This window comes from Salmo trutta, chromosome 12 (assembly GCF_901001165.1).
Source record: "Salmo trutta chromosome 12, fSalTru1.1, whole genome shotgun sequence".
Taxonomy (NCBI): domain Eukaryota; kingdom Metazoa; phylum Chordata; class Actinopteri; order Salmoniformes; family Salmonidae; genus Salmo; species Salmo trutta.
Window position 1 is genome coordinate 60,884,268 of NC_042968.1, and position 26,846 is coordinate 60,911,113.

Consider the following 26,846-nt stretch of genomic DNA (forward strand, 5'->3'; position numbering starts at 1 on the left):
CTGACAATGATGAGACAGCCTATAGGGAGGAGGTCAGAGACCTGGCAGTGTGGTGCCAGAACAACAACCTCCCTCTCAATGTGTGCAAGACAAATGAGCTGATTGTGGACTATAGGAAAAGGAGGGCCGAACAGGCCCCTATTAACATCGAAGGGACTGAAGTGGAGCGGGTCGAGAGTTTCAAGTTCCTTGGTGTCCACATCACCAACAAACTATCATGGTCCAAACACACCAAGACACTTGTGAAGAGGGCATGACAACACTTTTTCCCCTTCAGGAGAGGGGGATGGGTCCCCAGATGCCCAAAAAGTTCAACAGCTGCACCATCGAGAGCATCCTGACCGGTTGTATCACAGCCTGGTATGGCATCTGCTCGATATCTGACCATAAGGCACTACAGAGGGTAGTGCGCATGGCCCAGTACATCACTGGAGCCAAGCTTCCTGAAATCCAGGACCTACAGTGGCAAGAAAAAGCATGTGAACCCTTTGGAATTACCTGGATTTCTGCATAAATTGTCCATCAAATTTGATCTGATCTTCATCTTAGTCGCAACAATAGACAAACATAGTGTGCTTAAACTAAAAGCACACAAATTATTGTGTTTTTCTTGTCTATATTGAATACATAATTTAAACATTTACAATGTAGGTTGGAAAAAGTATGTGAACACCTAGGCTAATGACTTCTCCAAAAGCTAATTGGAGTCAGGAGTCAGCTAACCTGGAGTTCAATCAATGAGACCAGATTGGAGATGTTGGTTAGAGCTGCCTTGCAATATAAAAAACACTCACAAAATTTGAGTTTGCTATTCACAAGAAGCATTGTCTGATGGGAACCATGCCTTGAACAAAAGAGAAGAAGACCTAAGATTAAGAATTGTTGACTTGCATAAAGCTGGAAAGGGTTACAAAAGTATCTCTAAAAGCCTTGATGTTCATCAGTCCACGGTAAGACAAATTGTCTATACATGGAGAAAGTTTAGCACTGTTGGTACTCTCCCTAGGAGTGGCAGTCCTGCAAAGATGACTGCAAGAGCACAACACAAAATGCTCAATGAGGTTAAGAAGAATCCTAGAGTGTCAAAAAGACAATGAAATCTCTGGAACATGCTAACATCTCTGTTGACAAGTCTACGATACGTAAAACACTAAACAAGAATTGTGTTCATGGGAGGACATCACGGAAGAAGCCACTACTGTCCAAAATAAACCATTGCTGCACATCTGAAGTTTGCAAAAGTGCACCTGGATGTTCCACAGTGCTATTGCAAAATATTCTGTGGACAGATGAACCTACTGTTGAGTTTTTTTACATTTTTAAATTTTACCTTTATTTATACAGGTTTATTCTCATTGAGATAAATATTTATTTTCCAAGAGAGACCTGGTCCAACAGCAGCAAGGGGAACAACATTTCAGACAAACCAAATTACGTACACTCACACAACATTAAGCAAAACTATAAACACACATACAGTACAACAAAAACATATTACATTTAAAAACACAAACATCTTGACTAAAAACAGCTAAAAACAGTTGTTTGGAGTTGTTTGGAAGGAACACACAACACTATGCGTGGAGAAAAAAGGCACAGCACACCAACATCAAAACCTCATCACTGAGCTCTTCAGTAAGGACATTCCTTTTCCCCAGATTGCTCAGTTTGGCCGGGCGTCCAGCTCCAGGAAGAGTCTTGGTGGTTCCAAACTTCTTCCATTTAAGAATGATGGAGGCTACTGGGGACCTTCAATGAGCAGATATTTTTTGGTACCCTTCCCCAGATCTTTGACTCGACACAAAGCTCAACAGACAATTCCTTTGACCTCATGGCTTAGTTTGTGCTCTGACATGCACTGTCAACTGTGGGACCTTATAGAGACAGGGGTGTAACCTTTCCAAATCATGTCCAATCTTGATTGGACCACAGGTGGACTCCAATCAAGTTGTAGAAACATCTTGTCACGGATCCCCCCTTGTACTGCTGATCATTCCGTTCACCAGCTCCGGAGGTCTATGTTTTAATACATTTGTAAAAAATTCTAAAAACCTGTTTTCGCTTTTTCATTACGGGGTATTGTGTGTATATTGATGAGAAAAAAATGATATTCAATCCATTTTAGAATAATGCTTTAACGTAACACAACGTGGAAAAAAATCAAGGGGCCTGAATACTTTCCGAATGCACTTTATATATATTTGGTATATTTGGTATATATATATATATATTCTTCAACATTTTTCCAAAATGTGGAATAAGCAAAGGCTTTGATTTCTGGTCAAATGGGATCTTAGAAAATATCTAGCAGAAAAAGTCATCAAAGATTTTAGAGATACATCAAAAACAATAGTCTTGAAGTAAAGACCCCTGCCAAATATTATCAGCATGTGTATTTAGTTTTGCAGAAATGATTGGCCTTCTGTAAATGTAAGAAAAATATTGCTTAGTGTTGTCATTCTGTTACCAAAAACCCACATATCTTTAAGTCTATTTTCGAATTGAGGGAGGATAATGAAAGTTCACAGAAGTAACTAGTAAAGTTAGACCTACCAATTAGTTATAGTGTTTTCACTAATAACAATTTGGTTGATTATTTATTAAGTGATTAAAACACATACCGAATCTTGACCAAATTGCATGTGTGTGTATGACTGACAGGTCTGAATACTGTGCTGTTGACGTTCTTATTGAGGTCAGTCATTCCATGGGAGTGTGCTTATGCCTGTGTGTGTGTTTTGGTGTCTATGTCGGTATGTGTTTAGGTGTCTTCGGATGGATGAGCAATGCTTCACACGAACCTTTGAAGTTGACACACACACTGACTTCTGTGCCCTTGGTTTGGGGGAGCTGTGATGGTGGATGTGGTGTCTGACTCATAGACAACGATCAAAGGGCGGAGTGTGTGTGTGCTTGTGTGCATTTGTGTGTGTGTATTTGTATTTGTGTGTGCAAATTCATATTCGATAAGAGAACTGTGTTGAAAGACAAGGCAGACTCACTGTCTGACAGCTAACTGCTATGCTGTAGTCTAGTGTCCAAGCTAACAGCCTTGGCTAGCCAAAGTAGTGCACATGCATATCCAATGAGGACATAGATTCTCTGTCCACTCCTCTCTCCCGACCGCTCTTTCAACTCTCTCTCCGCTCTCTCTCTCTCTCTCCCTCTGACTCTGACCTGTCAGTTACAGTGAAGCAGATTCACAGTTATCCCATGGGAAACAGCTTATTATAATATTTACATTAGCAGAGGGAAAACACACACAAACCAAACACAGTGAAATTATAATAATATGGAAATGTATAACTGACACTGCTGACCTTAAATATAATTGGTCAGAAATAACCTACACTCCCATTTTAACAACACCTACTGTATATTTACGAGAGGAGAGGAGAGGAGACAGGCCCGGATCTATTGGGGCAGGGGCTTCTCACCCATTTTATTTTATCTACCTCAGAGTCAGCGCTAACAAATGTTGGCCTCAGCTAGAGTGCTGTCCGGGAAAAACACGGGGGTGTGCAGAAAATATTGCATGCTAAATTTAATCGCATTTGGTTGTGGTTTGTGTCAGTCATTTTGAAATCAACTGACAACCTCACAGAGATGCTTGAATCTCCTTGCACGTATGGCACAGATGTGAGACTCAAGGCCACAGGCTTATTGAAAACAGTGACAGAGCAGAGCGTTAAGTTCATTGCTAACAATAATTCACAATATCCTGGGGCTCCTCAACCCTCCTAATAAGCTACTGCAGTCTGAAGCAACTGATCTCCACACCGGTGTCAAACTTGTCCACAGTACTTATGGGTGCATTGATAAACTGCGATATGATGCTGAATTCTAAAAGATTTTGGGTGAATGCCAGGAGGGCATGAGCACACCAGCTCCAAGCAAACTAAGGAGACTCATCAGTAAAACTCTGCAAGAGTACTGAAAGCACAGTGGGTCAGCATGGTGATGGAAATGAGAAGTGAACAACTGTTTTCAGCATTTTGGATGCCGTGCTGGGGGAAATGTCATCACGATTTAGCAAACCAAATAGTCAACTGGTGGAGCCTCTGTGTGCCATGGATCCTGTGCCCAAACACTTTGATGTGAACAAGGTCAAGCCGTTGTTGGATCTAACCAAAACTGAACTAGTGGAAGCTGAGTTTATTGTGGCTTGCAAAGACAAATCGCAACCACACCCAGCAACAACAAGGACCCCACTCAGTGTTCTTCAAAATAACAGCGGGCCTTTGTCAGCAATGCCGACTGTGCTGTTGGCACTGAAACATGGATTAACATTTGGGGCACCTTCAGCAATGTGCAAAAATTCCTTCTCCATCCTGAAGTACATCTTTCCTTTCACGGTTCAACACAGCATAGAGGAGGCTGCAACTCTTCTAAATGGTAAGCTAAAACCATTTGTTTTCCCTCATGTAAGCCTACTGGTTGTTGGTCAATTTTTGTAATATGTAATATATTGTTTAGGTGTTTGCTTTTTAATTCAATGCATATTTTAGATTTATTTGATTCTTAATGTCATTTCTTGCTTTTGCGGGTCTAATTACTATTGATAGACATACAGCTTTGCGTTATTTGCTGAGAAAATGACCAATGTAGCCTATTGGTTGTGCTCAGCGGTAACACCTGGCATGGTGCTCCTCTTGGGTGGTACATCTAACGTTATCCTTTCATCACACTGACTGGTGGTAACCTTCTGTCCATTGTCCTGGGGTGGCAGGTAGCCTGGCGGTTAGAGAGGCGAACCAGCAATCAGAGGCTTACTAGTTCATATCTCGGGTCCGACAGGAGAAATCTGTCTACAAGTGAACAGCTCCTGGGCTCCCAGTGTGACAGCTCCCTGTACCTCTCCAAAAAAACTGTATGTGTGTCTTTTGGAGGAGTTGGGTTAAAAGCGGAAGTCAAATTCGATGGTTACGGTGTGTGTAGGGCTTCTCTTCAACATTGTATCCTTTCTTGTGTGCAAAATGAGACTTGTGTATATGGCTGCATTTCAGAAGGGCCAACATTTTTGACATTTTGTATGTCGCAGTAGTACAGGACCAAACGTTCACTCTGTTATCATTTATTTGCATTACACACAGTCGTTGTGTGATAGGCTACTGTAAAAGTGATGAAAACGACACAGCCTACTCTGTCACCCCTCCTTGCTATTTTGCTATAGTGTGTGTGCGTGCGTGTGTGTGTGCGTGCGTGTGTGCGTTGCTCTTGGAATGGCCATTTACTCTTATTAGCGGCAGATTCTAATTGGCTACTGCCATGTAGGACATTTCACATCAGCTATGAATATAGAACATGCAGTTAGTTTGATTTAGTTTGCTTTTCTGAAACTCTCCCACAGAAAAATTATGTGTAGGCCTACGGCAACTATAGCTGCATTTCGGATACACTTGTGTGGTATAATGGGGCGCATATCTTTGTGCTTTTATAAAAAACGACAGTTGTTGGCTACATTTCAGATACAATTTTGCACATTTGAATAGTAGTAGGACCCAATCTACCTCATTTTATTAGGGCTCTAAAGCAATACCCCCCCCCTGCATCTGTGAGTGTGTATTTGGTTATAATCAGGTGTTTTGCTCTGCCTAAATCTTCTCTTTAATTCATTGTTATTACATATTTACAATATTTGCATAGCTAATGAGTTTATGGCTGTCTGCTCCAATCAGCGTCCAACTCAGAGGCCCCAAGTTATACCCGCAGTTACCATCCTCTACCTCTCTCTTAATCTCTCTACCTCTCTCTCTCCCTTCTCTTCCCCTCTCGCTCTTCTTCTTACTCTCTCCTCTGCCCCCTCGCTCTTTCTTTTTACCCTTCTATCTCCATCTCTGCTCTCGCTCTTTCTTTCTCTCCCTCTCTAAATCACCCTGAAAGCCTTTCAGTACACACACAAACACCAAACCACCCAAACAAACCATTATGTAGGAGGAAGAGAGAAAATCTAATTCATGAGGAAGCCAAAATATTCTGATCCCAGCGCTCAATGTGTGCATGCGTGTGTAAATGCGTGTGTACACTTGAGTGTGCGCGAGCGTGTAGCCTACCTGCAGAGTGCGTCGGAGCGGCAGTTGCGACGTAGCTCTAGACAGGAGGGTCTGTGTTTCTCCTGGTGGGAGCAGGCAGGTACGATGGTCTGTCTACGTCTCTCTGCACAGGCCTGGTCAGGACATGAGCAGAACAAAAGGGGGTAACTCAGCTCCCACGACACACGCTCAAAAAATTGACGCAGCGCCTGGGGACACACAGGACAAATTGCAATCATTATAGTCGTGTTCATCATCATCATCATCATCATCATTATCATCATCCACCATGTGATGGGACTCTCGTTAGAAGTAGTGTATTACTAGGGAATAGGATCATTTCAGACTTAAGTCCAACCACCACCCACCTTGTGACATCGTTTGCGGCTGCAAGGCTCATGGTTGGCCTGTGAGGGCTGAGGAGGCTTGTTGCAGATAGCGATGTAATTGGAGCGTTGTCTCTTGCAGGTTTCGTTGAGGTTACAGGCCTTGGCTGCGTCAAGACATGGGTTACACGGTTTTCCTGGCTCTGAGCATGGGTTGGCCTTGGACAGAGAGGAGTCTGGGAGAGGGGTGGGGTTGAGAGAGAGAGAGAGAGAGTGAGAGAGAGAGAGAGAGAGAGAGAGTACACAGTGAGTACACAGTGAGTACACAGTGGCAGAATACCTGACCACTGTGACTGACCCAAAAAGAAGGAAAGCTTTGACTTTGTTCAGACTCAGTGAGCATAGCCTTGCTATTGAGAGAGGCCACCGTAGGCAGACCTGGCTCTCAAGAGAAGACAGGCTATGTGCATACTGCCCATAAAGGTGGAAACTGAGCTGCACTTCCTAACCTCCTGCCAAATGTATGACCATATTAGAGACACACATTTCCCTCAGATTACACAGACCCACAAGGAATTTGAAAACAAATCAAATGTTGATAAACTCCCATTTCCATTAGGTGAAATACCACAGTGTGCCATCACAGCAGCAAGATTTGTGACCTGTTGCCACAAGAAATGGGCAACCAGTGAAGAACAAACACCATTGTTAATACAACCCATATATATATATATATATATATATTTGCCTTTTGTACTTTAACACTGTATATACCGTAGCCATAATATGACATTTGAAACATATTCCTTTGGAAATTTTGTGAGTTTTCTGTTTACTGTTAATTTTGTATCATTTATTTCACTTTTGTTTATTATCTATTTCACTTGCTTTGGCAATGTAAACATGTTTCCCATGCCAATAAAGCCACTTGAATTGAATTGAGAGGCAGAGAGAGATAGAGAGAAGGAGAGAAAGCTAGAGAGAAAAGGCTAATATGAGTACTGAAAGTTAACAGACACAGACACAATCTGTATCTAACCCCAGTGCTTGTCTTGTTACACATCACTAGAGACTAATGCAGGGATCACCAGCTAGATTCAGCTGCGGGCCAATTTTTTTCTGGAGCAGATGGTCGGGGGGCCGGAAATTAATTACAAATAATTTGTAGACTCTCAATTGACCGCAAGAAGCCCAAACAGAAATAATGTTTGACTGAAACATAATCATTTCAAATCTTGCTTACATTTGTATACAATCACGTGTCTCTCTATTATGCATGGGAATACTTGAGAATAGATTTCTTAAATTAAAATCACTTGGAGCTGAGTTCCTGATGTTTTTACAGTCATTGTCCAACAATGAAATTCCACAAAAAAATATATATAATAATAATTTTCTCAGAGAACTTGGGGGCCAAATTCGGCACGCGGGCCGCCAGTTGGGGAACCCTGGTCTAATGTGACTGTGGCCAAATATAAACTCAGGATAATATCTGTTTAATGATGCTAGAAACACACACACACACACACACAATTTAAAGAAACAATACTGTCAGTGGGAAGGAGAAACTGTTATGTAAAGTTCAAGCCCTTATTCTCATTATCGGTGACACGGTTTGTTGTAGTGGGAACACATTCTAAATCAGCATTTTTATTTCATACTCCACATCTTATATTAGACTTCTAATAGAGCACTATTGGTCCCCGTAGGGCAACTCTGAAACACACACACTGACACACACACCTCCCCCTCCTCCCCTCCTTGTACTGTATTGATTGTGTCAAATCAGCTGAGCTCAGGGTGATTGAAGTAGACAAGCCTTAATGACTGGAGAATAACGACTTCATTACAGCTTCACCTTCCAGCTGCACAGAATTACTGGTGTGTGCACTGATGTCTGTATTATTTTCCGGTATGTGTGGTGTGTGTGTGTTGCTCTTATTCGTGTGTGTTACTCTTATTCGCGGCCGATTCAAATTGCCTAATGCCATGTAGGACATTTCACATAAGTGTTTGGTTGTGTGTGAACTAGCTCTCAAGGTCTCATGTCAGAATTAGAAGTTCATCCATATTTCAGAAATGTCACATTTCAAAGTTGTTCCAAACGTCAAATTCTGAAGTGTTTAAGGTTAAGTTTAGGCATCAATTACAGCCAGGACGGAAATTAGGCTGTCTCACTCTGGCCTTGGGGAATGTTGGGGGAACGCTGTGTATATATCTCTAGCTACCTGGCCGTGTGTTCCTTCCAATTATGTATTTTATAAACCCTTGATTGCTGATGCTATGTGTTGGCCAGTGAGAGGCTTTGAAGCCACCGGTCAGCCATATCGGCACTCCCCAGAAGGATCATTACTCCATAGGAATGAATGGAATTCTACAGCATTTCAATTAAATGTTTCAAGGACAAAATTATATGTATTTTGTTGTTGCAGTGAAGACAGTAACAGTATACCATTCCAAAAATGATACTTTATGGATTTAAAAAAATATATTTACAATTTTCTTTATGTTTATGTTTAGATCACAATATAATTAAAACATATGCATTTGTGTGTCTGCAATATAATACATCTGGCAAAAGCAAATGTAGATGTTAATAAATGCATTTCTATAGCTTAAAAAATATATCTTACAATGGTGGACGAATGCTAAGGTAGAGGGATCATCAACAAGAATCAGCCGCGGGCCAATATTTTCTTGAGCAGATGATTTGTAGACCACCTCTGACTCTCTCTATCCCCTCTTTCTTTCTGTCTCTCTCCCCCCCCCTCCACGTACGCCTCCTATCCAGACTTGTATCATGGGTCAGCTGGCTGGTGAGTGTGTGTGTGTGTGTGTGTGTGTGTGTGTGTGTGTGTGTGTGTGCGCGGGCGCATAGGTGCGAGGGCTTTGATTGCAATCTAAACAGTGTCTTCTTGTTAAAAGAGTCTCAAGCCCATAGCCCAAGGCCCTGTCTATCTCTTAATCTCATGTCCGTCCTCCTCTCCTCTCCTTCCTGTGCTAAAGTATTCAGGGGAAAAGTGAGGGATCCCAGGAGAGGGAGTGATAGAGATGGAGAGAGAGAGAGAGAGGGAGAGAGAGAGAGAGAGAGAGAGAGAGAGCAATATCCAGAGTGCATGGGCCAATTAGAGTGTTGCCCTGGGTCAGCTGTTATCTCTCTCACACAGCCTTTACGGCATCTACACACAAAGCCTTGCCCCCAGACATGCACACACACGCACACGCATTCAGATGTGTACACACGCATGCACACACACAAACATGTACAAACACACACACTTTTACACAGTGTCTTACACATATGTTTTATTAAAGTGCTGCAGTTAGGCAGCCTCTCAACTACACCCCCCCAGACAAGTTCAGAGAGAGGGGGAGTGGTGGAAGAGGAGAGGCGGAGAGAGGAAGATGGGAAACTGGCAAAGTGAGGAGCGGAAGAGGAAAGGAGAAGGAATTTGACAAGGAGGGGAAAAGAGGAGAGATGAAGAGAGACACCTGAGAGCAGCATAGACACAGCTGGCTAGCCTGGCCAAAGCCACACACACACACGCACACAATGACAGACATAAAACACACACGCATATGCACACAGATATCTGTAGAATTAGATAGATGGAAATAATACGGTAGAAAAAGATATGGAGATGTACATGTGAAGCTAGACAGTACTGAGCAGAGCGTACTGTACACCAGTGGAGTCTCCTGAAGGGAGGACGGCTCATAATAATGGCTGGAATGGAGTCAATGGATTGGTATCAAACACATCAAACATGTGGTTTCCATGCGGTTGATGCCATTCCATTGACTCCATTCCAGCCATTATTATGAGCCGTCCTCCCCTCAGCAGCCTCCACTGCTGTACAGACAGCTATGATGTGTCAGATGAAAGAAGAGGAACCTTGTTAGAACCAGAGACTGATAAAACAGAACCGAGCATGGAATGTATTCAAACCACCTCACTTAGATAATGATCAATGTCTACAGTCCCCTGTGCTCAGACGTACTGCAGGGAACACACACAAAAGAGTTAATGTGCATGTAGCAGGTTTCACAATAGCAGATATGCACAAACACACACACACATGCAATTACACGCTCAAGCATGCAAGCATGCACGTATGCACAGCCAGGTTGTGAAATTCAATGTCCACCCAGGTACCAAGGACGTCGGGAGATTACTTAAAAACCAGCCCCTTTGGGCAACGGTGAGCGCTATTACCGTACCATCAACTAGGCTTGCAGTTTGCTAGGGAGGTTTTTATTTTTTTTATTTAACCTTTACTTAACTAGGCAAGTCAGTTAAGAAATTTTTTTTATTTACAATGACGGCCTACCCCGGCCAAACCCAGACGACGTCTGGGCCAATTGTGCGCCGCCCTATGGGACTCCCAATCACGGCCGGATGTGATAGAGCCTAGATTCAAACCAGGGACTGTAGTGACGCCTCTTGCACTGAGATGCAGTGCCTCAGACCGCTGCGCCACTCTGGAGCCCAGTTGTGGATGGGAGTAAGCCGCAAGCTCCGGCTCTGACTCAGAGGGCCGCGAATTCAATCCAAGCGTTAGGTACTGGTTTTTCGTTTTAAACCTAACCAAGACCTTAACCCTGAAATTAACCATTCGGAATGAATGCCTAAACTTAAACTGACAGGATTTTAGCAACATGACATCTGTTCATATACAATCCCAGGAATAATATTTCACTTTTTTTCTTCTTTTTTTACATTTTCTGACAAGCGAGCACTTAGATATGGTCATTTTCCCATTTTCAAAAATTCATAGAATGTTTGGGAATTACGTATACTAAGGCATTTGTGAAAATTAGATTGGGAAAGCGGCCATGCGTTTGAAAGTGGCCGTGCGGTTGGACAATTAACTGCAGTAATAAAACCTAATAAAACGTCTGTCTCGTCCAGCCAATCAGAGCTACTGTAGGCATTTATTTGCCACACAGGCCTGCCATCATTCACTTTGAACTGGACTGTGTGTTTACGGGCAGTTGCAACAGCGCTACTTATGATCATTAGAACGCATTCGCCAAAACCCACAAAATACACCTGAATTGATTTCTGCAAATATGTAAACACCACGGGAGTCATCTTACATTACATTTGGGAACTTTACAGTCCTATTTATCAAACAACCATGAAAAGGTAGGCTCTCTCTCCATCAGTTATGCACAACAACAACAAAAAGATCAAGAACTAATGTTAGCCAGAGAAAGATGAGCTAAAATCTAACGAAGAAACATTAGATAAACCCTCTCAAACTTTTTCAGTAAGCTGGCCGTCAAAATTGCACTGATAAACGATGGGGAATTGTAGCCTACTTGTCCCAACCAAGCAACCAAAGCCAACTAGCTAAAGTTGTCTAGCTTGCTAGTTAGCTACTTTCAGACACAAGCGAGAGAACACCTTACTCAGACCATTTTACTCGCCCTAGCAGAGCTGGTTAGGCTGTTTACATGTTATCTAGGGCATTCGAGACTAAGTGTTACTTTCTTTGCCTACATTTACTGACACCGGTTGGTCATATCAAATCAAATCAAATTGCATTTGTCACATGCAACAGGTGAAATGCCGTGAAATGCTGACTTACCACCCCTTAACCAACAATGCAATTAAGAAAATAGAGATAAGAAAATATTTACTAAGTAAACTAAAGTAAAAAAATAAAAGGAAGTAACACAAAAAATAACAATAATGAGGCTATATACAGGGGTTACCGGTAACGAGTCAATGTGTGGTGTCAGTGGGTGTTGCACGTTCATAAATTCATCAGTTATTCTGCGCTCTACAACACTCAGACAAGAGTGCTCTGAAATCAGAGTAGATAGCCAGAGTGAATTTGCAAACGCTAGCGATATGCTAACTGGTTAACAGTCATTCAAGTTCTTACTAGCTAACCAACTGGCACCTGCATCTCTAGCTGTGTTTATCCACCGAAAAATGACATGAGGGGAAAAAGTCAGTCACTCACCCACTCCTCCAATGGCATGACATCCTCCTAGCAGCTAGCTGTTAGGCTCCGTATTTTTAGCTTGCTACATAAATAGATAAGCTAGCCTATTAGCCACGTTATGACTGACTTGTGATCATTGCCCTTGCTTAGTTACATTAGTCAGTTTTAGTCCAAAATATTGAGCCATTGAAACTGAAACAGTGCATCCCAAATAGAGGCAGCAAACAATGTACCAGGCCAATTGTGATTTGCAACCTGATAGCAATATTTTTGGAGTACCAAGAAATGTATTGGTGAATTATATACTGCTCAAAAAAATAAAGGGAACACTTAAACAACACATCCTAGATCTGAATGAAAGAAAATAAATACTATTAAATACTTTTTTCTGTACATAGTTGAATGTGCTGACAACAAAATCACACAAAAATAATCAATTGAAATCCAATTTATCAATCCATTGAGGTCTGGATTTGGAGTCACACTCAAAATTAAAGTGGAAAACCACACTACAGGCTGATCCAACTTTGATGTAATGTCCTTAAAACAAGACAAAATGAGGCTCAGTAGTGTGTGTGGCCTCCACGTGCCTGTATGACCTCCCTACAATGCCTGGGCATGCTCCTGATGAGGTGGCGGATGGTCTCCTGAGGGATCTCCTCCCAGACCTGGACTAAAGCATCCGCCAACTCCTGGACAGTCTGTGGTGCAACGTGGCGTTGGTGGATGGAGCGAGACATGATGTCCCAGATGTGCTCAATTGGATTCAGGTCTGGGGAACGGGTGGGCCAGTCTATAGCATCAATGCCTTCCTCTTGCAGGAACTGCTGACACACTCCAGCCACATGAGGTCTAGCATTGTCTTGCATTAGGAGGAACCCAGGGCCAACCGCACCAGCATATGGTCTCACAAGGGGTCTGAGGATCTCATCTCGGTACCTAATGGCAGTCAGGCTACCTCTGGCGAGCACATGGGCTGTGCGGCCCCCCAAAGAAATGCCACAACACACCATGACTGACCCATCGCCAAACCGGTCATGCTGGAGGATGTTGCAGGCAGCAGAACGTTCTCCACGGTGTCTCCAGACTCTGTCACGTCTGTCACGTGCTCAGTGTGAACCTGCTTTCATCTGTGAAGAGCACAGGGCGCCAGTGGCGAATTTATCAATCTTGGTGTTCTCTGACAAATGCCAAACGTCCTGCACGGTGTTGGGCTGTAAGCACAATCCCCACCTGTGGACGTCGGGCCCTCATACCACCCTCATGGTGTCTGTTTCTGACCGTTTGAGCAGACACATGCACATTTGTGGCCTGCTGGATGTCATTTTGCAGGGCTCTGGCAGTGCTTCTCCTGCTCCTCCTTGCACAAAGGTGGAGGTAGCGGTCCTGCTGCTGGGTTATTGCCCTCCTACGGCCTCCTCCACGTCTCCTGATGTACTGGCCTGTCTCCTGGTAGCGCCTCCATGCTCTGGACACTACGCTGACAGACACAGTAAATCTTCTTACCACAGCTCGCATTGATGTGCCATCCTGGATGAGCTGCACTCCCTGAGCCACTTGTGTGGGTTGTAGACTCCGTCTCATGCTACCACTAGAGTGAAAGCACCGGCAGCATTCAAAAGTGACCAAAACATCAGCCAGGAAGCATAGGAACTGAGAAGTGATCTGTGGTCCCCACCTACAGAACCACTCCTTTATTGGGGGTGTCTTGCTAATTGCCTATAATTTCCACCTGTTGTCTATTCCATTTGCACAACAGCATGTGAAATTTATTGACAATCAGTGTTGCTTCCTAAGTGGACAGTTTGATTTCACAAAGTGTGATTGACTTGGAGTTACATTGTGTTGTTTAAGTGTTCCCTTTATTTTTTTGAGCAGTGTATTTATCATATATTGAACTGCATCCATCTATTCTGCCAACAATGCTTTAGTGTACGTCATGGAATGTTGAAGCAAATATAACCTATTTTTAAAACCTCTTATGAATATGGCTGTGTAGCATAAACTGGGAATTTGATATTATGATTGTGTTTGTTTCATATCTGCAATGTAATTAAATCGCTGTCAGTTCCACTTTAACGAGTTGTTTCTGTTGTAACCGTAACTGTATACAAACTTAAGGGTCCCACTTTGAAGTTTTGACAAACTTCGAAATTTGACGTTTGGAAAAAGGTGAACATGAAATCTTGTTGTGTATGCAAGCAAGCATGACATCAGCAAACTGCTCGCCTACATGACGCCATAAACGCTGTCTGCCCGGTACAGTTGAAACCGGGATTCATCCATGAAGAGCACACTTCTCCAGCATGCCAGTGGCCATCAAAGGTAAGCATTTGCCCACTGAGGTTGGTTAGAATGCCGAACTGTAGTCAGATCAAGACCCTGGTGAGGACGACGAGCACTCAGATGAGCTTCCCTGAGACGTTTTCTGACAGTTTCTGACAGACAAATTCTTTGGTTGTGCAAGCACATAGTTTAAAATGCTCACTGACAGGGATATAAACACATTTCTGCACAACATTTGAGAGAAATAAGCTTTCTGGGATCTTTTATTTAAACTTGTGAAACATGTAACCAACACCTTGCATGTTGCATTTATATTTTTGTTCAGTGTATATCCCCTCTTCCTTCCTTCTTTTCTTGTTCCCTCTCATCCTCCTTCTCCTCCTTCTCCACTTTCCTTTCGTCTTTTCTGTTCCTTCTCTCCGCTCTCTTCTGCTATCTTCACCTTCTCCTCTTGTCTGTTCTCCTCCTTTGTCCTCATCCATAATAATGATATGAGAGGTCTAAATTATGTCTGTTTTGTCACCATGTGATTCAGTCACACCCATTTTTCACATTGGACAATAGTGCATACTGACTTTTAAGGAGACATACAAAACAGGTCTGCTGAAACTTTTGAGGCCTACTTTGATTTACATGGGCACCCTACTCTGCACTGGGGCATTTTTCTGAGCAGACAACTTCCTACTGCTTTTTTCATCCTTCCACTTGACATTGTACCTTGGATGGTTTTGAATTTCTACCAAACATACTCCACTTCGTTTAGTACACTTGGATTTACTATTTTTTTACTCTCCCACCACCCGGTATAGCACTTGCCTCCCTCCCGGCTTCCACCACGCTGTACTGGAAACTACATAACCTCCAAGGTGCTTCTCTCTTGGCTATCATACTGGTAACATGGCCTCCGTTGCGTTGTTGTTTTGATGGGCCCCAGCATTTAATCGCATTGAGTAAGTCACTGCTCTCTCCTTGCTGTTGTTAGGCTGGTGAGTTTTGTGCCTTGGGTGTATTTATATGCTGGGTCCTAGTGCTGGCTGGGTTCTAGTCTGTGGTTGGGTTCTGGTTTGCTACCTATAACTGTGGTGATCCTACAAACTGTGTTATTCCATCTAACTAACTATCAATCTGTGTTGATTGACATTTAGCTGATTCCTCACCAACCTATTTTATTTGTGTGAATTTTAACTGACTTTTTGAAATAACTGATCTCTTCGAAATAACTTCTAACACGGAACCCAAACCGGCGCCATCATGGGTGACTGAAAGACGAATGAGGTCAGTGGCGGCAATGCACCTCATTTATGAAAGTTGTCTATCGCAATATAAAGTCAAGAGAAGAAAAATCCTAGAAGGAGGAGAGATTTGGTTGACCGTTTTATTTGTGGATTAATTGTCGGAGTAGAGGACCTTGTGCATTTCAGGTAAAATAACAACTCAATGTTAATATCCCAGGACAAATTAGCTAGCAACAGCAAGCTAGCTAAATAGGACAAATTAGCTAGCAAGTGCAAGCTAGCTAGCTAAAGTGCCATAAATGTTTAATGCTTTTCGACCAGTCCCCAAATCAATGTAATTGGTTCAGAGTTTGTTTTGATATTTTAACCTGTGTGTCGTAATCGCTTTGGTGTGGGAGAACAAAATACATTTATGCACAATGGCGCACGCGAGCAGCTGGTTTGGGTTCCGTGTAAGCCTATTCACAATGATATTGGGCTCAATGGAAACTTGCTGTATGATAAGAGAAATGATTGTCAAAGCTTTTCTTTTAGGCTATTTACAGAAAAATAAGTACTGGATGCTTGCTAGCAATAGACAACAGGAAATCCACAGGTGCTGACCAATTTGGACCCTGGTCTGTTTTAAGTGTGCAGTGCCCATCATTGTTGGCTCAATAACCCACATTTTGTTATTTAACATTGTTCTCGGGAAATATTCCAAAAGTATGGAAATCAGCTCTTGTCTTAACATTAGCTAGCTAATGTTACATGTATGATCTGTGTAGTAATATTATTTGAATCAGAAAACCATTTTCATTGCTAGTTATAGCCTAATACTACAGCTATGACAATGTTTGCATTGGTAGAGGTATGAGTTGGGATTATGCAGGTTCTAAACAAAAGACTCCACTTCGCCAGATGATTACATAACCCATCAAGTTAGCCAGATGTGTCTTGGGGTGATTACGGTCATCTATTGTATTTCATGAACATGTGTACATGTCTCGACAATAGTGACCCATCCACTTAGCAAGATGTGGGTGGTTTTAGCATTTCCTGTGTATCCGGTAAGAGCCATCTAATAACTATAAAATGTTTGTAAAACATTTCTATCTGGACACTTTCTGTTTTTGATATTGCTACTATGCAAGTAACCAATTCAGTGTACCGTTTACACATTTTATGTGCATGTGACAAATAAACGTAGATTTGATTTGATATAGTGTGTGTTTACCAGAGACGGTAATGTGAAGAACACATGACCTGCACCACAGTCAGATTAGAATATAGGCCAAGGACTGCATGAAGTGTATTTTTATCTGGAGTTTTTCCTTATTGTAGGCTACTACTTTTACCACTTTGTCTTGAAATCTTTGGTTGTTTCCTACACTACTCACTCTGTTTAGCACATGGCCTCACATGTGAATCCTTAAAGTGATGCGTGGGGCTAAAGCTTAAGAGGGTGTGAATAATGCTGAATGGGTGTAGAAAAAGAAGAGCACTCCAGTAGGTGTACCAAAACATTCTAGGGCCATTTTCTCAAAAGTGGGGTTACAAGTTAACCTGTCTGGGCTAGGGGGCAGTATTGAGAATTTTGGAAAAATATGTTCCCATTTTTAACTGCCTCCTACACCAACTCAGAAGCTAGAATATGCATATTATTGTTCAGGTTTGGATAGAAAACACTCTGAATTTTCTAAAACTGTTTGCATGGTGTCTGTGAGTATAACAGAACTCCTATGGCAGGCAAAAACCTGACAAGGTTTCAAGCAGGAAGTACCCTGTCTGACAAGGAGTCGTGCGTCTTGCATCTTTTTATTGAAAAGTAAGGATCTTAGCTGTAACGTGACAATTCCCAGGGCTCCAATAGGCTCTCAGAGCCCGCGAAATAACTGAAGGTTTACGAGGGAGCCTCAGGTTGAAACATATTATCGCCTTTTGTAAGTGGATGCTCCGAGGACCTTTCAATGATGCGCGTGCATGAGTCGCTTCTGAGGAGAAATTTTATTCGGCTGTTTAGGCTCAATGCATACTCCCGGTCGGAATATTATCACTTCTCTACGACATAAATGGCATAAAAATTGGTTTTAAACAGCGGTTGACATGCTTCGAAGTACGGTAATGGAATATTTAGACATTTTTGACACGCCAATGCGCCATGCGCGAAACCGGGAAGAAGCATTCTAGAACTCACGAACAAAACGTCGCTGTTTGGATATAACGATGGATTATTTGGGACCAAACCAACATTTGTTATTGAAGTAGAAGTCCTGGCAGTGTATTCTGATGAAGAACAAGCAAGGTAAGAACATTTTTCTTATAGGAAATGTGATTTTGGTGGATGCTGACCTGGGTGGGTATCTAAATAGCTAGCCCTGTAATGCCGGGCTATGTACTTAGATTATTGCAAAATGTGCTTCATCCGAAAAGCTATTTTAAAATCGGACATATCGAGTGCATAGAGGAGTAATGTATCTATAATTCTTAAAATAATTGTTATGCTTTTTGTGAACGTTTATCGTGAGTAATTTAGCAAACTGTTAGTAAATTCAACGGAAGTTTGCCGGGGGTTATGCGTTTTCTGAACGTCACATGCTAATGCAAAAAGCTGTTTTTTGATATAAATATGAACTTGATTGAACAGACATGCATGTATTGTATAACACAATGTCCTAGGTGTGTCATCTGATGAAGATCATCAAAGGTTAGTGCTGCATTTAGCTGTGGTTTGGGTTTATGTGACATGATATGCTAGCTTGAAAAATGGCTGTCTGATTTTTTCTGGCTGGGCACTCTGCTGACATAATCTAATGTTTTGCTTTCGTTGTAAAGCCTTTTTGAAATCGGACAGTGGGGTTAGATTAACGAGATTCTTGTCTTTAAATAGCTGTAAAATAGTCATATGTTTGAGAAATTGAAGTAATAGTATTTCTAACGATTCAAAAATCGCGCCACTGGAATATCAGTAGCTGTTACGTAGGTGGGACGAAATCGTCCCACATACCCCAGACAGGTTAATCAACTTTCAAAGCAGAATCACTTTACCATTGTTCCTCAACTGCAGTGAATGATATACCATTTTCTAGTCTCTACTTTTATCCAATGTAAAAAACTATTTCAAAGTTTACTACACACACATACATATATGTATATCTGCATACACACACACTAAATGACCAAAAGTACGTGGACACCTGCTCGTCGAACATTTCATTCCAAAATCATGGGCATTAACCTCTCTAGTACATGTGGGACGAACTCGTCCCACCTACGTAACAGCCACTGAAATCCAGTGGCGCGATTTTTGAATCGTTAGAAATGCTATAACTTCAATTTCTCAAACATATGACTATTTCACAGCTATTTAAAGACAAGAATCTCGTTAATCTAACCCCACTGTCCGATTTCAAAAAGGCTTTACAACAAAAGCAAAACATTAGATTATGTCAGCAGAGTGCCCAGCCAGAAAAAATCTGACACCCATTTTTCAAGCTAGCATATCATGTCACATAAACCCAAACCACAGCTAAATGCAGCACTAACCTTTTATAATCTTCATCAGATGACACACCTAGGACATTGTGTTATACAATACATGCATGTCTGTTCAATCAAGTTCATATTTATATCAAAAACCAGCTTTTTACATTAGCATGTGACGTTCAGAAAAAGCATAACCACCGCAAACTTCCGGTGAATTTACTAACAGTTTGCTAAATTACTCACGATAAACGTTCACAAAAAGCATAACAATTATTTTAAGAATTATAGATACATTACCCCTCTATGCACTCGATATGTCCGATTTTAAAATAGCTTTTCGGATGAAGCACATTTTGCAATAATCTAAGTACATAGCCCGGCATTACAGGGCTAGCTATTTAGATACCCACCCAGGTCAGCATCCACCAAAATCACATTTCCTATAAGAAAGATGTTCTTACCTTGCTTGTTCTTCATCAGAATACACTGCCAGGACTTCTACTTCAATAACAAATGTTGGTTTGGTCCCAAATAATCCATCGTTATATCCAAACAGCGACGTTTTGTTCGTGAGTTCTAGAATGCTTCTTCGCGGTGTCGCGCATGGCGCATTGGCGTGTCAAAAATGTCTAAATATTCCATTACCGTACTTCGAAGCATGTCAACCGCTGTTTAAAACCAATTTTTATGCCATTTATGTCATAGAGAAGTGTTAATATTCCGACCGGGAGTATGCATTGAGCCTAAACAGCCGAATAAAATTTCTCCTCAGAAGCGACTCATGCACGCGCATCATTGAAAGGTCCTCCGAGCATCCACTTACAAAAGGCGATAATATATTTCAACCTGAGGTTCCCTCGTAAACCTTCAGTTATTTCGCGGGCTCTGAGAGCCTATTGGAGCCCTGGGAATTGTCACGTTACAGCTAAGATCCTTACTTTTCAATAAAAAGAGGTAAGACGCACGACTCCTTGTCAGACAGGGTACTTCCTGCTTGAAGCCTTGTCAGGTTTTTGCCTGCCATAGGAGTTCTGTTATACTCACAGACACCATTCAAACAGTTTTAGAAAATTCAGAGTGTTTTCTATCCAAACCTGAACAATAATATGCATATTCTAGCTTCTGAGTTGGTGTAGGAGGCAGTTAAAAATGGGAACATATTTTTTCCAAAATTCTCAATACTGCCCCCTATACCAAACAGGTTAATATGGAGTTGTTCCCCCCTTTGCTGCTATAATAGCCTCCACTCTTCTGGGAAGGCTTCCCAATAGATGTTGGAACATTGCTGCAATTACTTGCTTCCATTCAGCTACAAGAGCATCCGTGAGGTCAGTCACTGATGTTGGGCGATTAGGCCTGGCTCACAGTCGGCGTTCCAATTCATCCCGAAGGTGTTCGATGGGGTTGAGGTCAGGGCTCTGTGCAGGCCAGTCAAGTTCTTCCATATCGATCTCGACAACCATTTCTGTATGGACCTCACTCTGTGCACGGGAGTGTTGAAATACTGAAACAGGAAAGGGCCTTCCCCAAACTGTTGCTACAAAGTTGGAAGCACAGAATCATCTAGAATGTCATTGTATGCTGTATTATTAACATTTCCCTTCACTGGACTGCTATATCATGAAGCGTGATTCATCACTCCAGAGAAGGTGTTTCCACTACTCCAGAGTCCAATGGCAGTGAGCTTTACACCACTCCAGCTGACGCTTGCTCGGCCATGGAAACCCATTACATGAAGCTCCCGATAAACAGCTCTTGTGCTGACGTTGCTTCCAGAGGCAATTTTAAACTCGGTAGTGAGTGTTGCAACTGACGACAGACGATTTTAACGAGCAATTGTTGCTCCTCGACGTTTCCACTTCACAACAACACTTACAGTTGACTGGGAAGCTCTAGCAGGACAGATATTTGACAAACTGACTTGTTGGAAAGGTGGCATACTATGACCGTGCCACGTTGACAGTCATTGAGCTCTTCAGTAAGACGATTCTACTGCCAATGTTTTTCTATGGAGATTGCATGACGTTGTGCTCGATTTTATACACCTGTCAGCAACCGGTGTATCTGAAATAGCCAAATGCACAAATTTGAAGGGATGTCCACATACCTTTGTGTGTGTGTGTGTGTGTGTGTGTGTGTGTGTGTGTGTGTGTGTGTGTGTGTGTGTGTGTTTGTGTGTATATAGATAGTATATTTATGTCGGATATACAGGGCGCATTTGAAAAAGACACCTAGGTGTCAATAATTGTCTTCCCTCTTAAAATAAAGGTTAAATAAAAATAAAATGTGTAGGCTTATATTTTAGGGTTGTCTTGCGCTCGTCCCAACTCTGTCCAACAGGAAAAACTATCAAAGCATCCCAGTTGAACAAAAAACATCACATCAGCTCTCTTCTGAGAAATATTTATGCATAAACACAAACACAACTGCACACACACACACACACACACACACACACACACACTTTCTCTCCCTCTCTTTCACACACATATTTGCATCAGAGCTGTCTATATTGATGCGTCTCAGTGTTTTGGATAAAGAAGTGTGTTCGTTGGTGATTGTCTCTCCGCTGTCTCCTCAAATGTCCTTTGTCACGCACACACACCCCCTCTTTCTCTCTCTCTCTCTGTCACGCTCAGCCTTTCCCTCCAATCGATTGGTAACAGTCTTGTCTAAGACATCCTTTAATGTTCCACTCTTCTTTCTTCCTCTTTCTTCTGCACATGCTATTTAACACTCCTCTATAACATACTCTTATCTTCTGCTCCCTCCCTCTCTCCCTCCCAATCTGTCTCTCTCTAGCTCTGCATCCTTCTCCCTCTCTTGTTGCCTCATCCCTCTCTCTTTCTCTCTCTCCCTGTCCATTCTCTCTCTTTGTCTTTCAGCTTTTTCTCTCTCCTGTCTTCCCTCCCGTCTTTCCACTCTCTCTCTCTCTCTCTCTCTCTCTCGCTGTCTCTTTGTCAGTCGCCGATCTCTGCATGGCGAGTGGATAGTGTACTATCTAGGGTTGAGTGGGCATCTTCACATGAGGTCATTATAAATCTAATCAGACTGATAGGATCCTTTTATCTCTGTCTGTAAGCTCATCACCTCACTCTAAACAACAGACACACACAAGTACATACACTCACACACACACACCGGCTTGCACGTACACATATACAAACACACACATTGCGCTGTTGGAGTCTTCTGACATTTAAAGGGGCAATCTGCACTTGCTATATACATTTGTAGACACTTAAAGGCACATTTCGCCCTGGCTCTGCCACTGCATACTATGTTAATAACAAAGTTTTTGTCATAAACATCAAAATGATCCACACCATGCATAATTAGGCTTGTTTTTCACTAACGTTTGTCATCATGCCCGTGTGGTGTTCTGTGCTAATTACAAACAAGCACAAAAAGGAGTTATCTTTCACCGTTCTACATACCGGAGATTAACCACGATGCTGCCAGTGGCTTGCAGCGATGAAGAATGATGCTTACAAAAATGATCAGAGGGATTTGCAGGCTGAACTGACTGGGAATACACTTTGGCGCCAGCTGAGAAGTGATGCGATACCATCGTTTTTTTCCCTTCACAACAAAACTGAATATTCTCGATTAGAGGTAACCTAATGTTTGCTAGCTAGCTACAGTGCTGGATTGAACTCTGAAAGCCATCAGTTTATCATATAGCTATCGTTTGGATACACACTGTCAATCAATTTAGCCTACCCAGACAACAAAATAGTTGCTATTTTCCACTTTCCCTACTGTATGACCAAGGCTATAAATTCCTACCACCAACAGAGTTTGCCGTTTTAAAATGTGATTTGCATCTCTGGCGGGTAGCCCCCACTCATAGGACAGCTATAAGCCCCTGGCAGGCTGATTTTGAATCTCTGCCATTTAGCCTCCACTCAGAGGACAGATATAAGCCTTCGGCCAGCCATCTAGCCATGAGTGAATTTGAAAGACAATAGCAAGGAATTTCTGTAATCTCAAATTGGGCCTGCCACCTTCCAGCTAACCACAGCCAGCCAGAGGCTGCAAGCAGTTTTTTTGTTTCTATAAATACCTTACATTTGTTGTAATTTTAATTTGATTCGATTTATTTGCCAATTGTAAAAACACAATACAACCACACATCTGGACATAGTGCATTCAGAAACAGAGGATCCCCTTAATCATTTTCAGTTTAAGTTAATTCATGATATGTTGATTAAGCCCCAAAATAGGCTACATTTTGCCATTGATTTAATTACTATATTTTCAAGGCAATACTAACGGTTCCTTTCTAGCAATAAAGGATTTTGCTTTGTTAAGAGATGCCACTCCCTAAACTGCCTCACCCACTTGAATAAAACAGTTGATGACTGTCAAAGGCGGGTGGGCTGTGTGAGGGAAAATGGCACATTAACGGCAGGAGCACTGCAGCCTATCGTGGGTACCACGTGAATGAGGCCATGGTCAAAAAATCGACAATTGAAATGTCCATGTTAGGTGTGCTACGCTAGCCAGTCTAATACATTTACATTTTAGTCATTTAGCAGACGCTCTCATCCAGAGCGACTTACAGTAGTGAATGCATTCATTTCATAACATTTTTCCCCGTACTGGTCCCCCGTGGGACTCGAACCCACAACCCTGGCGTTGAAAACACCATGCTCTACCAACTGAGCCACACGGGACCAATAGAGAACAATACAATTAGTGAGGTGGTTAAATTGTGTATTTTGTTGTAGGTGGTACAGAATCTGATTCCACCAGTATTTGCTTCCAACCCTTAGCTCTGCACAAGGGGAAGGTAATTTTAGCAAAAATATTTACAAGCTGATGGCTAAGATAGCTCAATTTACAGTAAGCATGACCAGTGGTGTCTATTCATGGATATCATATTTTCCCCCCAAAATTAATTAAAAAAATAAATAAAAATACATACAATTTTATCATTTGTCTCTCTTTATTTAATAATTTTCCTTCAATTCGCAAGAGATTGAATGTATCTCACCGGAGGAAGCATCCGAGCAAGCAAGACAATGCCCCTCTGTTTCTATGTGTACAGTAGCTCATCTATCTGATGCTATCTGGCCAAACAGAGTATTGACATCATTGCTGTCCATAGAATTAAATGCAAGGGAAGCCAGCAAGCAAGCATTTGGCCTCCCTTGATATTTTTTTGAATACAATAATAGCCAATCAGTGTTGAGCTAAACTGAGTGAGCTCAACTGTGAATGGTCCTGGCTCACCCAACAAATTGTAAACGGAAGCGGATTTGGCTTCTCACCAATAACATAAAATCAAAATCATTGACAGAACTTGAATTGTAGCATCTCGTTGTTGTTTGCTTCTTCGTCACCTTTGTCAAACGATGGACATGTTCAGATGTTGCACTGTCATAGATGGATATTGTCCAATCCATAGTTGCTTCTTTCTATTCTTTCAATGAAGTCTGCATTGCTAAAATGTCGGAATCCATAGCCATTTCATTGGGAGGATGTTAGACTTTGAATTGTGACCAATAATAGTGGAGAATTAACTTAATATACCCACTTTTTACCCTCCTTTGCCAAAGTAATGTTATATGCATTAAGGTTTTTGATATACTGTAGGGTATAATCTGACTCATACTGTCAATCCTGTCAATAGAGAGATCCACACTATGTACAGTAGGTGGTGGCACCTCAGGATCGGTGTCCCCCCGCGGGACAGTTGAGCTAATGCAGGCTAATGTGATTAGCATGAGGTTGTAAGTAACAAGAACATATCCCAGGACATAGACATATCTTACATGGGCAGAAAGCTTAAATTCTTGTTAATCTAACTGCACTGTTCAATTTGCAGTAGCTATTACAGTGAAATAATACCATGCTATTGTTTGAGGAGAGTGCACAGTTATGAACTTGAAAATGTATTAATAAACCAATTAGGCACATTTGGGCAGTCTTGATAAAACATTTGGTTCATTGGATCATTTGGTTCATTGGATGCAATGGTTCACTGGATCAGTCTAGCACTTTGTACATACACTACTGCCATTTAGTGGAAAAAAATCTAAATTGTGCCTAGATTACTGTCCTATATGGCCTTTCTCTTGCAATTCAAAGATGATGGAATGCATGTTTTTTTCTTTGTTTTATCTTTTACCAGATTTAATGTGTTATATTCTCCTACATTCATTTCACATTTCCACAAACTTCAAAGTGTTTCTTTCAAATGGTATCAAGAATATACATATCCTTGCTTCAGGTCCTTGGATACAGGCAGTTAGATTTGGGTATGCCATTTTAGATGGGGGAAAAAAAGGGTCTGATCCTTATGAGGATAATTATTAACCCCTACAGAAGAAGTTGAAGAGTCCAACTTCAAAGCAGAATCACAATAGTGGAAACAAATTGTTATCAGAGCAAGCATGGTTGTAGCTAGATAGTTTTTTGGTGCATCAGGGACAATTTTAGCATTTTAGCTAACCCTTTTCATGACCTTTAACCTAATTCTCCTAACCTGCCACGTTAATTCTCCTAAACTGCTGCTTAAGTTCTATCCTGCTACGAAAAGTAACTTCTGCTAGTCAAAACCGGCAGATCTGCCATGAGAGCAGTCTGAGTATCCACTGATGCCATTCAGCAACTTCAACAGAAAGTTACCATTCTCGGCTAGGAGCAAGAAGTATGGCGAAAGCGAATTTTAGAAGAAAAAAATGCCACAGGCTTTTGGAACTAAAGAACAGTTGTAATTGTTTGTAAACTCAGTAAAAAAATAAATGTCCCTTTTTCAGGACCTTGTCGTTCAAAGATAATTCGTAAAAATCCAAATAACTTCACAGATCTTCATTGTAAAGGGTTTAAACACTGTTTCCCATGCTTTTTCAATGAACCAGAATCAATTAATGAACATGCACCTGTGGAACGGTCGTTAAGACACTAACAGCTTACAGACGGTAGGCAATTAAGGTCACAGTTATGAAAACTTAGGACACTAAAGAGGCCTTTCTACTGACTCTGAAATATGCCACAAGAAAGATGCCCAGGGTCCCTGCTCATCTGTGTGAACGTGCCTTAGGCATGCTGCAAGGAGGCATGAGGACTGCAGATGTGGCCAGGGCAATAAATTGCAATGTCCGTACTGTGAGACGCCTAAGACAGAGCTACAGTTAGACAGGACAGACAGCTGATTATCCTCGCAGTGGCAGACCACGTGTAACAACACCTGCACAGGATCGGTACATCCGAACATCACACCTGCGGGACAGGTACAGGATGACAACAACAACTGCCCGAGTTATACCAGGAACGCACAATCCCTCCATCAGTGCTCAGACTGTCCGCAATAGGCTGAGAGAGGCTGGACTGAGGGCTTGTAGGCCTGTTGTAAGGCAGGTCCTCACCAGACAACAACAACAACGTCGCCAGGTCCTCACCATACAACAGCAACAACGTCGCCAATGGGCACAAACCCACCATCGCTGGACCAGACAGGACTGGCAAAAAGTGCTCTTCATTGACAAGTCACGGTTTTGTCTCACCAGGGGTGATGGTCGGATTCACGTTTATCAT

The 26,846-nt window shown here is 42.0% G+C and overlaps 1 protein-coding gene and 1 non-coding gene across 2 annotated transcripts in view; both read right to left on the reverse strand.

Moving 5' to 3' along the window:
- Positions 1-26,846, reverse strand: part of LOC115203922 (GDNF family receptor alpha-2) — a 75,894-nt gene that overhangs the window by 6,650 nt on the left and 42,398 nt on the right. Inside the window, exons 4-5 of the mRNA XM_029769011.1 lie at positions 6,401-6,594; positions 6,054-6,241 (exon numbers count right to left, since the gene is read on the reverse strand). Coding sequence (XP_029624871.1) covers positions 6,054-6,241; positions 6,401-6,594 — 382 coding nt within the window. The remainder of the gene's footprint in view (positions 1-6,053; positions 6,242-6,400; positions 6,595-26,846) is intronic.
- On the reverse strand, positions 23,907-23,982 carry trnae-uuc (transfer RNA glutamic acid (anticodon UUC)). Its single transcript has one exon. It is a non-coding gene; the product is annotated as a tRNA-Glu (tRNA).